This window comes from Leuciscus leuciscus, assembly GCF_965113295.1.
Source record: "Leuciscus leuciscus genome assembly, chromosome: 16".
Taxonomy (NCBI): Eukaryota; Metazoa; Chordata; class Actinopteri; order Cypriniformes; family Leuciscidae; genus Leuciscus; species Leuciscus leuciscus.
Genome location: NC_138740.1, coordinates 22,000,897 through 22,017,142, shown reverse-complemented (window position 1 = coordinate 22,017,142; position 16,246 = coordinate 22,000,897). Strand labels below are relative to the sequence as shown.

Sequence of the window (16,246 nt, the reverse complement as noted above, 5' to 3'; positions counted from 1 at the left end):
TGAACGTACTGTATATCATATAAAGTAAATCAATTCAAATCTGTACATGAGTGTCTCTTAAAACGGCGAACTCTACAAAACTACACTGCACTACATTATTGTCTGAAAAAAGGATGCCGTTATGATAGGGGCATCAGCAGCTGTATAGAGCACTTGAGAATTCTCAATTAGAAGATATCAATGAGCATGAAACTGAATATACTAATGGCATTCTATGGAGAAGAGTGGGAATAGACTGAGTATGCTAGTTTCTCTTTCCTGCCTCTCATGGTGGATTCCCTTTGTGGCTGCCCTGTGTAAAGCATCAATCATCCTGCCAATGTTGTGCCGCTTGACTAGAACACACTGTGCACTCCTGTAGACCCACGGTTGACCATAGCCGACCAATCAGATTTCCTAATTAAATGACATACAGCAGCATGTGTACATTTGTTAGTTACAAAACAGTATTTAGACCGACGTGATCCTAATCCAGGATTAAAAATAGCTCCTTGCACGGAAAATCAATTTTGAATACAGTTTTGTGGCTAGTAAAAATTATTGATACATTTTCTCAATTCACCTGCCATTAGTGTGAAGATAAGGCACAAAAACTAATTTTGGTCCCTTGTACCTATATGTGATAAGACCATATTGAATTCTATTCTAGCTAAATGTACATTGTATAGGCCTATTATCCGCTCTAATGAACCTCAAGTCAATTTATGACACCACCACTTTTAAAAACCATTTAGTATTTTTCCTTTCTCTTTTGGAATATCTGCACTTTTCCCTTCATTTCTTCAGTATCCAAGCCACAGAGTCCATATCCACACTAAATGGAAAACCTCAATGTCTATGATTTGCCCTAAACACTTCTCTGTGAACCAGGGAAGGGAGAAAAGACTTCAAAAAATGCTGGTGTACTAGTGCACCCATAGGGAAAACAAACAGTTGTTCAGCCTTCCTGCTTCCAAAGCATTTCATAGGGGACTGAGGAGCATTTGTTTGGAAAAACGGCAATGAGAGTGGAACTAAAATGTTTTTTCCTGTGTGTCTGATCCCCGTCCATTCAGACGGCTCCTGGCCAAACATGCACTCTCAGTCGTTAATGTTTTATTTTTTTCTTTCATTTTAAACACACAGGAGCAGTGCTGTGGATTTGGATGAGTTCTCACACACCAAGATGGAATGAGGTTTCCACACACAAACCAAGACTTCAGATATTTTTCCACTGAGCTTTCAATCACATCTGCCAGTGCTCAAATCAAGTACACAAGCAGACAGCTGCCTGATTTCTGTACCAGATTTAGGTACAGTTCACTTAAAAATAGAAATGTCCAATTTAGTTTGAGTGGACTATCCATTTCAGTAGCTAATCTTTTACTTTTTTGCAAAAAAAGGACAGTTAAAATTATGTAACAACACACTAAAGCGAAAACGTAGAAGGTCTGCATCTCAAATTAAACAATTCCCCATCGTAAGTACACATTGATGGCCTAAGACACGAAACGAGCGGTTTGTGTGAGAAAACGATCAGTATTTATATCGTTTTTACCACTTATACGCAGCCATGTCCGAGTGATCTGATCTGACGTGTACGCAGACTGGTGCATAGATATATACACTAGATGTCGCCTTAAAGACATTCGTTCCAATGAACTGCCGTAGACAAGGCGACATCTAGTGTGTATATATCTATGGACCAGTCTGCGCACACGTCAGATCAGATCACTCGGACATGGCTGCGTATAAGTGGTAAAAACGATATAAATACTGTTCGTTTTCTCACACAAACCGCTCGTTTCGTGTCTTAGGCCATCAATGTGTACTTACGATGGGGAATTGTTTAATTTGGACGACGGGGAATTGTTTTAATTTGGACTCTGTGCATGTGTTTTGAGATAATGACCATAGACCTGCATTATATGACTGACAGACAAGAACGGTTTGACCTAAAAATATAAAAATTGAAACTACTGCGGAAAAAAAGACACCTACATCTTGGATGCCCTTGAGGTAAGCTAAAACATACCAAAAATGTATTTCAAAGTGAACTATCCCTTTAAGTTAGGCTATGGCTTTACTGGGGTGTCTCAAGTTGACGATTTCATCTCTCCCTTTACTGTGAAAAATCACCACACTCTTGCATTTGCAGATTGGTACTAGACTCTGCTATACTTGTTTTTGGAAGTTATGTTAGATGTTAATGTTAGAAGCAATGAAGTGCACAAAGACGCCCATGCGTATGTACATAGACAAGCATTATTATACAATATATTCTGTCTTACCTGACAGTAGATCTGAACCAAATACACAGGCTCTTTTGACTCCAGGCCATTCCGTGTCACTTCAGTCTGTTCGTCTGCGAGGGTTAACTATAAAGAAAGAGATGAAGGAAGGAATGAACAGAGAGAAGAGAGCACTTTCTTGTTTTAGTGACAGCTGAAAACACTTAAGACATCACATTCTGTTGCTATTATGAGAAGCTTTTTTGATATTGGTGAAAAAAATGACTAGCAGCAACGTGTCTCTGTGTAGTAAGGTGCAGAGATTGTTCCCCGGGTTTGAAGATGTGTTAAATGATTTGTCATCAGCTGAGCATATTGTCCACATATTATAAATAATAAATACGAGAGCGCTGAAACGGTGAATCCAGTGACAGACGGATCACAGACTGAGCCATGCATGTAAAGAAGTCACTCATATTCTGATTACATTTCTTCAGTCCATCGTAGCTTTTAGTGATATAAAAGTGAAATTAATATAAAATGCAGAACATAAGCTTGAATTTAGTCTTGTGTGTGCAGCTTTTAAGCACTTCATATTAATTCAGAGACATCAAAAACAACAATTGTTACATTCGATTATTTTTATCAACATGGTGTGTGTTTTATATGGTCAGTCACACTTTAAATTAGGGTCCAATTCTCACTATTAACTAAGACTTTTTAGGGGTGTTGAAATTAATCGTTGCATTGTGATGCGGACGATTCTGCATCGAAGCAGAAATAGACCACAATCGATTATACCCAACTGACGTTTCTCCGATTTCATTCATCACAAACGTGCTACTCACGCTAGCATAAAATGGAGGAGGGAGGCTTAACAAAAGAGTAATATACAAATACACCCCCTATTAAATTATTTTCCAGTGTGTGAGCTGGAGTGTGTGCATGCATGTGTGTGAGTGTGTGCGTGTGCGTGCAAGGCTGCGTGTGTGAGTGTGTGCACCAGTCAAGTGAGAGTGTGTGTGTGTGCGTGCAAGTGTGTATGAGCCTTATTGTAACTTAAGTACACTTGAGAGTTTCATGAACTTTTAGTATTTACTAGAGTTTGTTATAAATGGTCCTGTCGTCTAATGTGTTCAGACTTAAGTTTTGTTTGATGTTTACTACATTCAAGAAGTGTATTGCTTGGAGCAGATAAAATAAAAAGGGAGTTCATATTGACTGCTTGTATTCATTGATGAAACTTATAATTATGCTTATAAGTACTAATAAACAGCCAATATCCTAGTAATATGAATGCTAATAAGCAACTAGTTAGTAGAGATAATTGGACCTAAACTAAAGTGTTACCATATGGTGTGTGTTGATATAAATGGACTCACTATACATGCTGAGTGTAAACAGTTTTTTTTGCTCGTAAGCCTTTTTTTTCTCTCAGGCAACATCGTGTCAATCAATGATGCATGTATGGTTGAGGCTCACATTAAGTGAGGGGACTTACAAGCTTTTTAAACATTTAAAATTGACCAGTGTACTATCACATCACATATAGGCTACTAGAAACTCTATAGTGTGCAGACTGTGCACATTACCTGACACACACAGATACACACTATTGTTGTTTTTGTTGAACAGAATGACCATACAGTTTTTACCTATTTACCTAATCATTTGTACAGTCATCTTTTTATTTTTTATCCATCCAAAGCTATAGCAGCAACATTGAAAACTCCAATCTCTGTGTTTAGCGCCAAATCTTTGACATGATTACCAGGTTAACTGACTCGTAATGTGCGCAATGGCTCACAAGCTCCCGAGTGTCTAAACTCACAAAGTGTATGCCCAGCCTAAGAGTAATTACACACACAATGGATCTGTTTGTTGTCTCAAACGCTGTACATAACAAAAGAACTCTTTCTTGATGCGTTTCAAAATAGTCCCAGATCCATGTTTGCAAGGGAACATCGAAGATATGTACCATGAATAACTATATATCATTCATAAAAAAAGTCCTCTTACCCTGCTCCAAGTATATTGACTCAAATATTACCCATTACATCATCTCAGGGTGTTCACACACTGACTGTTGTGTTGCGTGAGTGAAAAAAATTCTGCTGTGACTCATTTGAGTTTGTTCATACTGTGAGATAGGTGATGACCTCAGCGAGAGACACACAAACATTGAATAAATAAATAAAAATCTTTGTCTTGCCAAAAACAAAGGGTGACTATATTTCTGTCAAGTGCAGCTAGTCACACTCCCACATAAAAATAAACATCATCATGCAAAAAGCCTCTATACTGGACTAACATCATAAACTCATCTAAAGAGGAGCAGAACGGCAAATATCTTTTCAATAATATCTTTGACAGCAGCTACTTGGACTTCAGTTGGTAGCAAAAGCATTGAGCTGTAAATCTTGATAGAGCGTTTAAAAGGTTGCATCCAGGTGGATCCACTGATAAATAATTTATTTACACACAATTTACCATGAGCTCAATAAAGTGTCTCTCTATCTCCATCCATCTAGTTAAATAGCTTTAATGGAAGAGCAAAAAAAACAACAACCCTCTAACCACTTTGTGTTTATGTGTACAACTGATATTAACATCCATTTCTGATGATATGATCACAAGTTGTCAGGTAAGAGTGTCAGTAAACAGACACTGCCAAGATTTTAAACCCTTGGTTTGGTGGAATGATTACATATTGGATCCTGTGCCATTGTTCGGGAAACATTAGGGCATATTAGCACTTACACTACAAATGTGGTCACATGCGTTTCTGATCAAAACACAAAATGTTTTAGACCAATCTTACACCTGTATACTTGCAGTCTTTTAGCACTCTCCACTCACCTAGTTTTTGTTTAAACAACACTATGCAGTCCTTTGATAGTCTTCGTTTTGTACCTGAAGGCTGAAACCATATAAAAAAGTACCAAATGTTCCTTTAAATTAGAAAAAGATTGTGTGAACCCTGAAATCTGCAGTCAAATCTCACCTATACGAGTGTTTGGCAGTGTTAATTACACTCTAGTTCAGAAAGCAGCCGTTAGGTTGTATTCCTGTCACGATGAGTGAAAGCTCAGTGGCACTGCACTCTTTAGAGGGAGGGATTATGCCCTTAAAGGAGGCAGGGTTACAGAGAGCTGTGAAGTATTAAATATCTGTCTCAGTGTGTGTGCAAGTGAAACTTTAGACATCTTAACAATACCACATGAAGGCCCGACTGAGCCACGGTCTGAGACTTCTGTTCATTCCACATCCTTACAAGTGAAAAGTGAAATCTAACGCTGCTGCTCTGACGCGAGCAAAGAAACAGACCTCTGACCAGCAAGGTCTATTTGAGAAGAGTGGGAAAAGATTAGAGAGAAGCACAACCAGGTGTACGTGAAATTTGGAAGCCGCGTGCTTCAGTAAGGTCCGGTAAGCAGTGCAGCTCTTCAGAAAACCCTGGGTAACATGAGAAGTAATGACCCAGTTATTCACAGCACAGTTTAAAACTCTCTTGAACAGCTTGCCAGCGCTGAGAGAAAGAGAGGTATCCCCACCACAAGTGCCAGGGAAATTAACTCAGATGGGCTTCCATAACCTAAACAGTTAGGGAAATATACTTTAGCAAAGACCACAAAGGGTTTTTAACATGAAGTCCCATGGGACGCACAAACAAATGCACTCACAGAAGTGGTCAGCAATCCTTGTTGGAACAGAACGTTCAACTGAACTATTGTTTGATTGAGACCTTAAGGAAAGCATCTACACTTTATGGGGATTCTTCAGCTAATCATTTACAAGCACTCACAGGCATGAAAGATATTAAAGTACTCTGGGTGCTCAGGAGGTACTGAGCTCCCCGCAAGAGCGGTTACAGAAAATCCATTTAGTGGATCCATAGCGCATGGTTACGCAGCACTGATCTGAAGTACAAAGCATGATGTCAATGGCCCTGGTGAGACTTGAAGACATTAGGTGTCTCTTAAAAGCACATCTGCAACCTTTAAGTGTGAATCAAGTGAGATTAAAGTGAAGGTATGACCAAGAACAAAATAAAAGGGTGGGAAAATAAAACAAGCGGTGAGCAAAAAGGGCAAAGATGACTTACAGAGGCACAACATCCCGTTTGCGCTCATTAACGCAGCATCTTTTGTTCACCCCAAGATTCCGGCTGCACGCTGGAAGCTCAATTCAGATGCCGTACTCCTAAACATTCAAGGATTCCCACCTTCGACTTCCATTAGTCAAGCATGCGTGAAAGTAAAACCGGTTCTTTTTGTTCAGCACAAATCCACTCGGCAGAACACAGATGTCAGTTGAGTTTCCCACCCCCTCCGGAGTGCCGTCCCGGCTGAGTTGCTGTGAAGCATAAGGGTTGAGGTTCCCCCTTTGGTGCTTTCCTGCAAACTTACACAGAGTGAAGTGCTGGCTGGTCGACTTTTTGCAGAAATCCAGTTGTTTTCAGGGACTTCATAGCAGTTTGGTTTTCCTAATTTGTGATGAGATGCTTCGGTCCCTTCTTACTCCATGTTATCTGAAATTCACTCACTTAGTTTGCTGGCCAAAAGTGGTCTGGAGAACACACAGAAGAAAGTATGATGAAAAAAGCAGTTCTCCCTTTGCATTTGTTGTGGTGTCCTTTCACCACACGCTCTCGTTTTCTCCAGACTCTATTGGTCTCCCCCCCGTTCCCAACCCCCAGCGCCTCCCCCATTCGCTAGCTCTCAGTGGTACAGTCCCTGGGACAAAGCACAGGGCCAGCGAGCCAAAAGAAACAGTGGGGAGAGCTGTGAAGAGGGGGTTGCCCTTGTAGGAGCACAGAGCGGTTTTCCAGCATGTGCCCTTCACTCTCCGTCCTGATCCTCTGGGACCAGTGCAGTCCAGAGCAAGAGAAACAGAAGGGACAGAGACAAATGTTAGTGCTGCATTGAGAAAGTCTGGAGAATCATTCATGAACGACAATGGCTGCTTGAGGCTGTATTATCTAATAATCACACTATTGTAGTAGCACAAAAGACAAAGAACGGAAACAAAGAGCCTCCATATGTCTCGTACTTTGGCAGGGGGCGCTTTCCGTTCACAGCCATTTTTAATGACCTAATTATCGTGTTCATTGATGAAGACAGTAAGGACAGGTTAGGATAGTTGACTACTCCAACAAATTACTATTCGAATGGTGAGGTTGACCAATTAAATGTAACTCTTTAAAAGGGATAGTTTACCTAAAAATAATTAAAAAAACACATTTGAGAGTGTAGAATAGAAAAAAAAAAAAAAAGGTAAGGAAAGAAATGCCTATAGGTTTAGACATGATGGTGAGTTAATGACAATATTTTAAAGGTGGTTAAAGGGAGTGGATTTAGACCTACGACTTGATTTCAGCATGCTAGTATTTGTATCTCTTAATACACCCCATTTTAATCACTGCTGCTTCAGCCATAAAAGCATTGCTTTTGAATGAAATATAACATGTCAACAATACAGTAAACATTAATGTCAGTCTGCTGTGAGCAATGTTCCCTTTTTATACACAATTTAAATGCTTGTTCATGAGAATTATGGTAGTTTTGTGTAATGAAAAATTATAGCTATTTAGCCTATTTGTTGAATATCTGTCAGCTAACTGATTTTAGGGCTACACTAGCATCCATACCCCAAAGATTTGTTTCTGTTGGATATGATCTTAACCCAGGCTTATTATTCAACATTTTCTTACCACTAACCAGTAAACTACAGTACCTATCAAAAGTTTTGGAAAGAAGTCTCAACAAGACTTGGATGCTCACCAAGGCTGCATTTATTTAATCAAAAACATTAAAAGCAGTAATACTGTGAAATATAACAAATGAAAATAACTTTTTTATTTAAATATATATTTTATTCCTATGATGGCAAAGCTGATATTTCAGCATCATTACTCTTCAGTGTCATTCGAATATGCTGATTTGGTGCTCAGGTAACATTTCTTAATAATGAGAATAATAATAGTATAATGTTATATTAATGATAATTATTATAATGTCATAATTAATATTATCAATGATAAAAACAGTTGCGCTGCTTAACATTTTTGTGGAAATAGTGATACATTTTTTAGGATTCCTTGATGAATAGAAAGTTTAATGAACAGCATTTATTAAATTTATTAAAGCATTTATTAAAAAAAAATAAAAAATTTCATTTAATGGATCCTTGATCAGTTAAAAGAATTTCTTGATCAGTTCAAAGAATCTCTCTTTTTTTAATCTTACACAAATATTTAAATGGTATCATTATATCAAGGCACATTTTAAAATTAATGCTTCAGTCTGACTGAAATCAAACTTTTAAAGTACATGCAATTGTAATGACCTGTTTGTTGATTTAGAAAGTTTAACCTGACTTCTAGTTCAAGGTCTAATGATGATAAGACGTGGCCTGAGGCAGTGACTGTGACAGAAGTACAAAGACAAGCACACAAATACATATTTACACAACTTTCAGCCATAAATCAGTGCAGGGGACAGAAAAAAGCAACGGGTCACTCCAAATTACATCACTTGTGCCATCACAGCACATCTGAGGGTGATTAAAAAGATTTTCCTGGAGGAGTGTTGTGAAATGCGGCAGTCAACCACACGGAACGCGAGAGAGATCCAAGAGTCCTGCTATTCGACCTGCAGAAATGAGAAATCCTTCCCTGGAGTCCCACTCGCTCAGAAACACATGGCTGCTTCAGTGTGAATATGTGAGTTTGAGGAGGGAGGCTGGCTGGTATCAGATGTGTTTGGATTATTTCATGGAGGTGGAAGAGGTCATGCAGACCAAAACAAATATGACAGCTTAGAGACTTCAGCTGAAATGTGAGGATGAGTTTAAAAATGCCTTGGCTTAAAACTATGACATATGACGTACCATTAGCTATAATAACAAGAGTGTGTTCCAGCGAAGATTAGAAACACATATGATGCAAGTTAACAAACAAATCATTCTCCTGCTAAGTTACAGAACGATGACCTTTAAAGGGCCAGAATTGTGATTCCATTGAATAAAGAAATGCCAAGTCGTATGATTATTCAGTTACCCACTAATGTGTCTGGATGAGCTGCAAGAGAGCATTCTTTAGAGTGGACACATTCCAGCGGAAGATTTAACACCCTCAAGCATCCAGTTCCAAAACAAATCCAGAGGCTGAGGGTGGAAAATACACATTCCTTAAACAGAGGAATTCACTGTGGATGGGACAGGATTAGTCAATTAGTGAGATTGAATAGCTTATTTATTCTATAACATTTGTTTTTAACATCTATCGCAGTGTATAAATGTTGAAATTGAGCTAGTTAAGAATCGTTTCATAATCTTAAAATTATCGGTAATATAATATATATAAAAAATCTGGGTGCTATTTCAGTCACGTTTCACCACACAATTAAACAGTCAGCATGCTAAAACCCTCTCTGAGAGGACAACAAAAACAGGTTCTGTAGCTGTGAATTTCATCAAAGCTCAAAAGGACCATGTATAATACAACATTTGCAAGATTACAAAGATAATATCTTCAGATTCATTCCCTTTAAAGCATTATGAACTGACATCAAAGTACCGCTTTTGTAACAAATTGCAAGGCAATTTACATTAGACTTCAAAACTGCCTGCTATTATGCATAATCTAATAGTTCTGTGCAATAAAATCTTGTAGTAATTTTGCCTATTGATTTGTTGAATCTGTATATATCAGTTATTATATTAAAGGGGAGTGATTAGTGTACACTTGTTGCTAAGAAACATGTCTGATTAGTGTCTACAAAAGATAACCCTAAACCGGCCTAAATATACACTGGTTCTTTATATCACTTTTTTTGTCAGTCACCTACACGTCATGTGACTAATCACTTTGGAGTCACAGGATGGCATCATAATGCTGATTGGCTGATGGGAACAATAACACTAACCCATTAGGTCCCAAACCTTGAGCTGAAATGTTCAAGACACAAAACATACTTAGAGGTCAAAAGTTCATTTCACAGAAATCTATAACAGTGTTTTGCTGCAAAGAATCAAACAATTTCCTCTGAGTAATAGATTACCTCCAAACCTACATCTTAAAGCAGGAAAAAAAAGAAAAGAAAAAAAAATGGATTCTGTGGCCACAGTGGCAACATGAACTTGAAAGACATGGCATCATCCACTGACTGGATCATACATTAAAATAAGACTCTCTCTCTCTGAACAGCTATAAATATTATACAATTAAAATCCACTAGTGACCTAGTTCATCCAGATTTGCCTGAACAGAAGCTGGGCATCCTGCCAGCTTTGCCAGGGTAAATCCCTTACATGATTCCACAAATCACGCTTTGGGAGGACATTCAAGGAAATGGGAGGTCAATGAAATGAACACGTCCGGTGTGACTAGTCAAGAAACTGTACCATAATCTGTAGCCAGATGAATAAATTTCACATTGTAGAGTGATAATACAAACAAAATACTGTGCTGAAAAATGTATTTTCTGTGTATAGGGCGGGGCTGCAGAGGTAAGAGCAGGTCTGTGCGTATAAAGTGGTCTTCCCACACGCTCTCCAACCCAAGGGGGGTGGAACGAGTGGTATTTTTGTCGGGCTGCAGAGTGGTTGTGTTTTTGAGTGCGTTGCCCTGTGGGCAATAGTGGAGTGCTCCATTGTTTCATTGCAGAGGAGGGACCAAGATAAAGCAGTGCCTCTGAGGATGACATAACTAAGCAAGGTAGCTTTGAAAGGGTTTAATGTGGATGAAAGATTAAAGTTGATAAGATTAAAACACACAGAAGAAGGTAACAGACTAGAACTATAAATTGTTGTTGGATGACCAATCATAACCCAATTTTTTTCTTTTTTTATACTACCATTCAAAAGATTGGGGTCTATAAGATTTATTTTTTTTTAATGTTTTTCTAAGTCATTATAAGTTTTTATGAGGCTACATTTATTTGCAAAACAGTAACATTTTGAAACATTGTGAACATTTTAAATAATTGGTTTCTATTTTAATATTATTTAAAATGTATTTTATTCCTGTGGTGGTAAAGCTGAATTTTCAGCAGCCATTAGTTCAGTCTTCAATGCCACATGATCCTTTAAAAATCATTCTAATATGCTAATTCAGCACTCAAGAAACATTTAACCATTAGGTTAAAAACCATTGTGCTGCTTGATATTTTATTGTGGAAACTGACACATTTGTTCAGGATTCTTTGATGAATAGAAAGAACAAAATAACAGTATTTCTATAAATAAAAAAATGAAAAAACACAAATCCCTCCAAAACTGCTTAATGAAAAAAGTAAGCAATATTACATGCGTTTAAAAATATAAAATAATAATAAATAAATAAAAAATCATACCTTTTTTTTGCTATGGTATCAAAAATGGGTGGAGGGGGTCACATCTAATTATTTTCTCACCCCTGATGGTTTTGCATCCCTCCAAGCACAAACTAGTTATTGGGCTTTTGGCCTCATCTTCTGTTAATGCAGACAAGCACATTATGTCTTGCAGCGTGCAGTCAAATATGATATCAGAATATTTTCTGTGAGGGTTAGTGTTAGGGGATGGAATATACAGGGTGCCGCCATCACTGATCTTGAATAATGCACACCCCTCAGTAAATGTGCAGTTGCGCCCCTGTGTGTACTAAACAGCCTCAGTCCCGCACTGTTAATGATTTAGGCTAGTTTGTCAACTCAGCCTCAGACATATAAAGGTGCTTGCACACTGAAAACACATTGTACTGCACTGATCGATAACAAAGCCAGCTCAGCAGCTAGTAAACATCCCAAAGAGATCTTACAGCATGTTTTCCCCAAACAAGGTCCACAGCAGTACAAGATCAGATGCTATTAGAACACTGCACATAGTGGCTACACGTAGCTATTTAGCAGTAGAGGGCCTGTATGGAGTGAATTGGGTAGTCTGGTGCTTTACAGAGATATTCTTCTGTAAAATGTCCTCTTCTGGGACTGCTGTCATTTGTAAGAGCAGTTTGATTCCTGAATCAGCATTGTTAATGAGTAGAGGGCACAAGGCAGGGCTAGAGGGAGATTGGAAGGGCAGTCTCCAAGGACTATTTCACAGGCCAGTTCCTCCTGAAATCTCTACCCCACAATACCAGCTGAGGCATTTTGTCATCAACACGCATACATGGGGTCAACTGACTGACATGATTTATGTGGCCACACATGTACACACCGTTGGGCACATACGCAAACTCGCAAACTGCAGTCTGAGATGCTCTGATGGAGAGAGGGGCAGGCCACATGGGATGTCATGCCTTGACTGTGCACAACTCTTTGGGATTTGTGCATCCACAATGCTGACTTGGCAACTGATATATAAAAAAAGTTTTAAAAAGCCCAGCTTGCAAAAGTAATACATTTTAATGCACAATCTCATGTCTGAGAGCTTGCCAAATATTAGATCACAAGCTGCTTTCCGCTTTGCAAGGTCTTTATGCATTTCACTGTTTCCTACACACTAACGGTCCTTGCACAGATGCACACTGAGTCCGAAATTTTCGTATGCGTTTTTTTGTATTCGTCATCCTAAAAATTTGTCACACACAGAAACCTTGCTTAACGAGTAAGATGTATATTAATTAATCAGTTGCGGGGTAAAATAAAATAATAATAAATGAAATGTAAAAAAATTTAAAGAAACGCAAACCAAAACAACAAGTAGTCTTAAAGCCATGAGGATGATTTTGTTGTCCTCTCTCTTTTTAAAAAGTGTCCATCCAATCCTGAGATTGCGTAGAGAGGAAGGAGAGTTCCACCTTCGCTTGTACGGTGGCTCTAAATTGTCAAAACACCTCAAAATGCTTGCTACGGATGCAAAAATCACCGCAAATCAAACCCGATCCAAATTTTTTTATGACGGACGAAAGTTTCGGAGGCAGTGTGTAAACGGGATTGACACAACGTGAGGTCGTATTTATTTTTTTAACGCGTGCAAACATTTCGGACGAGAATTTCTGACTCAGTGTGCAATGACCTTAAGCAAGGAATATCTGTAGAAGTTCACTTTACTTGGCAAAACCTGTACATTTGTAAGATAGATAGATAAGATAGATAAGATAGATAGATAGATAGATAGATAGATAGATAGATAGATAGATAGATAGATAGATAGATAGATATAAAATTAAAATTCAGCTTTGCTATTACATTAATAAATTATGTTAAAATATAAAGCAGTCATTTTAAATAGTAAAAATGTTTCACTATATTACTGCATAAGAGATTCTCACTTAAAATGGCTGAATACCCTGTGAAGTCTATTTCGCCAGTGCACTATTGGAAGACTGGTGTGTACTCATAATGTGGCAAGCAATCAATTTACCATTCTACAGGATAGGGCTAGGTGTGCCAACATGCATAAAGAGCCTGTTGAAATAAATAAAACACAAGAGAGTACTCTATGAGAGTGCCTACAAATATCAGACACTGAAGAAATCGGAAAGAGAGCCATGCATTAAACAACGAAAAACTAAACTGGTGGAGTATTCATGTGTGGAAATGAACTCCTGGAACAGATTAGTTTTATGCCGGAACACAAAATATAGATACTCAGTCACCTAGAAGGCAGAATTAAACAAAATATTTCCCGTCTCATAAATCTGGAAAGCATTGTTAACAAAGCAGATGCTATTTCCTATAACTTGCCCATTAGCACCAGATGGTGCTGATCAACACATCAGTATTGCCCTAAAAATAAACAGTTGACCAGTCCAAAGCAGGATAAGAATCCAATTGTTCATGGTCTGTGGTGGGAATAAAAAACAAGCAGAGAGGATAATGTTTTTGTTTTAGTATTCTGTTCATTCAAGAGCCCTTAGTAGCAAACAACTACCACCCACTCCTTATTAAACTAGCTGATTTGATAAAGAGTGTCGTGCTCTGGACTTGCTGTTACACTACGTGACTCCAATTCTGATTTACATTGAGGGCACAAGCAAGTGTTCATGTCAATGTGATGGCTGAACAGTGACAGCAGCCATACTGGCCTGTCTGACCTGTGGGTTAGAGGCAGCATCTCTGCTCCAGGCTGCCTAATAGCTGAGGAATAAATGTGTCATGTGCACCAGCTGAGGGGTAAGAGCATTTGACTTTCTCCACAGCCAATAAAATGACTAAGAGATGTGAAGATAGATTGCTGGAGAGACAGAGGGTAAATAATAATAGTCAGGCTGTGGACGGCAATTCAAACAGCCTGAGACAGAGCCGAGAATAGCACAGAATGAGCCCTGCTGTTGAGAAGCACACAAGATTGATGTATCATAACACGTTGGTGACAAAATTTAAGAGGATGAGAGAGAAATGTCTGTTGAAAAATCCATCTTCTGATGGTAGCTGGTTTTACATGCGTCTAGCTAGACAAAACTGGTCTTCACCCGGTCCTAGCTGGTTTTGGTGGCTGATCAGCCGGTAGACCTGCACCTGGCTAAGCTAGTTAACATTGTTGCAGAAAACCGCTTAGATTCCTTGACTAGCAAGTATGACCAGATTTCTTCCAGCAAGGGACTGTTTAGCCCTTAAAGTAATTCTGGCAGATACTGTATTTAACTGAATAATAATTTTCATCTTATGACCAATAAGTGATATTAGCCAATAGTACAATTTTGCATAAATAAATAAAAACTCAAATCAATCGTTTTACATGATACAAGTTAATTTAGGCATTATAATGCACAGTATGAAAAATGGATATTCATTTTTAATAATAACCAAGTGTTAGATGAAGAAAAATGTAATTTAAATGCAATCGGGTGGAAATAAGTATACACAAATATCAAATACTAATATTTAAACAAATCAGTCAATGACTTATATAGGACCAATACGCCATGCACTCCTAGCTAAAATATAAATAAAAAAAGACTTTATTATTATTAATATTCTAAAACAGGAGCAGGTGGAACCAATTTGAGACAAGCAAGCATACATTATAAAGAGATGCACGATGGACCACAGCAAATACTGGGCAATGGGCACATTCCCTGGCACAGGCCCGACCCGACGAAAGCTCTGGGTCGAGGGGGTCGTATATCCAGAGAGTATACAGAGTAGCTATATAAGCCTGGAGCAGAAAATGGGGGAAGGGACAGTGGGACACTAAAAACACAGCCACTGCCCTCACTCATTCACCAGCAGGGAGGGGTGCCTATGGAAACTATTTCCTACGGTACCAGTCTCAGAACACTGGTACAACATACACGTGTCATCCACACACATTTCCGAGCGGCTGATAAACTTAAGACATATCTGTAATTGAATCTAAGTTGCACTTTTGTCTTCCACTGGCTGTGGTTAGCAGTCGGTGCCAGTTACCACACGGCTGCAATACAAGGCTGAGCAAAGGCCATGAATGAAGCCAGAAGACAAGCTCTCCATTGTGTGCAAGAAAATAAACCAACATACAATTGGCGGCCGTATCCAACAACACAATTAAGACATCAAATGCAAAGTCACCTCCAGAGCTTTATAAACCACAATTGTTTAAATGTCATTCAACAGGCAGAGGAGGGCACAAAAATAAAAAAGCATTCAAGAAAATCTAAACCATGTTTTACTAAAAGCAATGTCAAATGACCATGTACAGCAATGTAACAGTAAAATCAATGAGTGATGCTACAAGCAAAAGGGTCAATGCCACGTGAGCAATGCAGCGATTATTGCTAAACGTTTTGCTATGGGGGACATGAACCCCTCCCATAGTGGCACACATTAATATGGGCAACCGCTTTAACAATGGTACAACCAGGGCCTAAAATGAACACTCTCCAAGAGCCAAATGAGAGTAAAAATCAGCGTTGGGGAATATATGAAATGGGGTCACTCGCCAGTTGGCCTGTAACATTTTTATGAATTCTAACAAATGCATGAACGTGAACTAACGGAACCAATGCTTGGAACAGTAGACGGGTCAGCGCAGCATCATCACAAAAGTTTAAGCCTTGACAATTTAAATATTCAAGCACAAGATGATGCGTTATTCGTGCACCGTGTGGAAAGTTTTGTGTGCACACA

The 16,246-nt window shown here is 38.6% G+C and overlaps 1 protein-coding gene across 4 annotated transcripts in view; it reads right to left on the bottom strand.

Annotated features, from left to right (window-relative positions):
- Positions 1–16,246, bottom strand: part of arhgap32b (Rho GTPase activating protein 32b) — a 116,384-nt gene that overhangs the window by 31,358 nt on the left and 68,780 nt on the right. For 3 of the 4 annotated variants that reach the window (XM_082141099.1, XM_082141100.1, XM_082141101.1), the window contains exon 6: positions 2,271–2,357. In XM_082141099.1, coding sequence (XP_081997225.1) covers positions 2,271–2,357 — 87 coding nt within the window. Of the gene's footprint in view, positions 1–2,270; positions 2,358–6,315; positions 6,882–16,246 lie in introns of those variants that run through there. The other variant, XM_082141102.1, reaches the window with a different exon arrangement.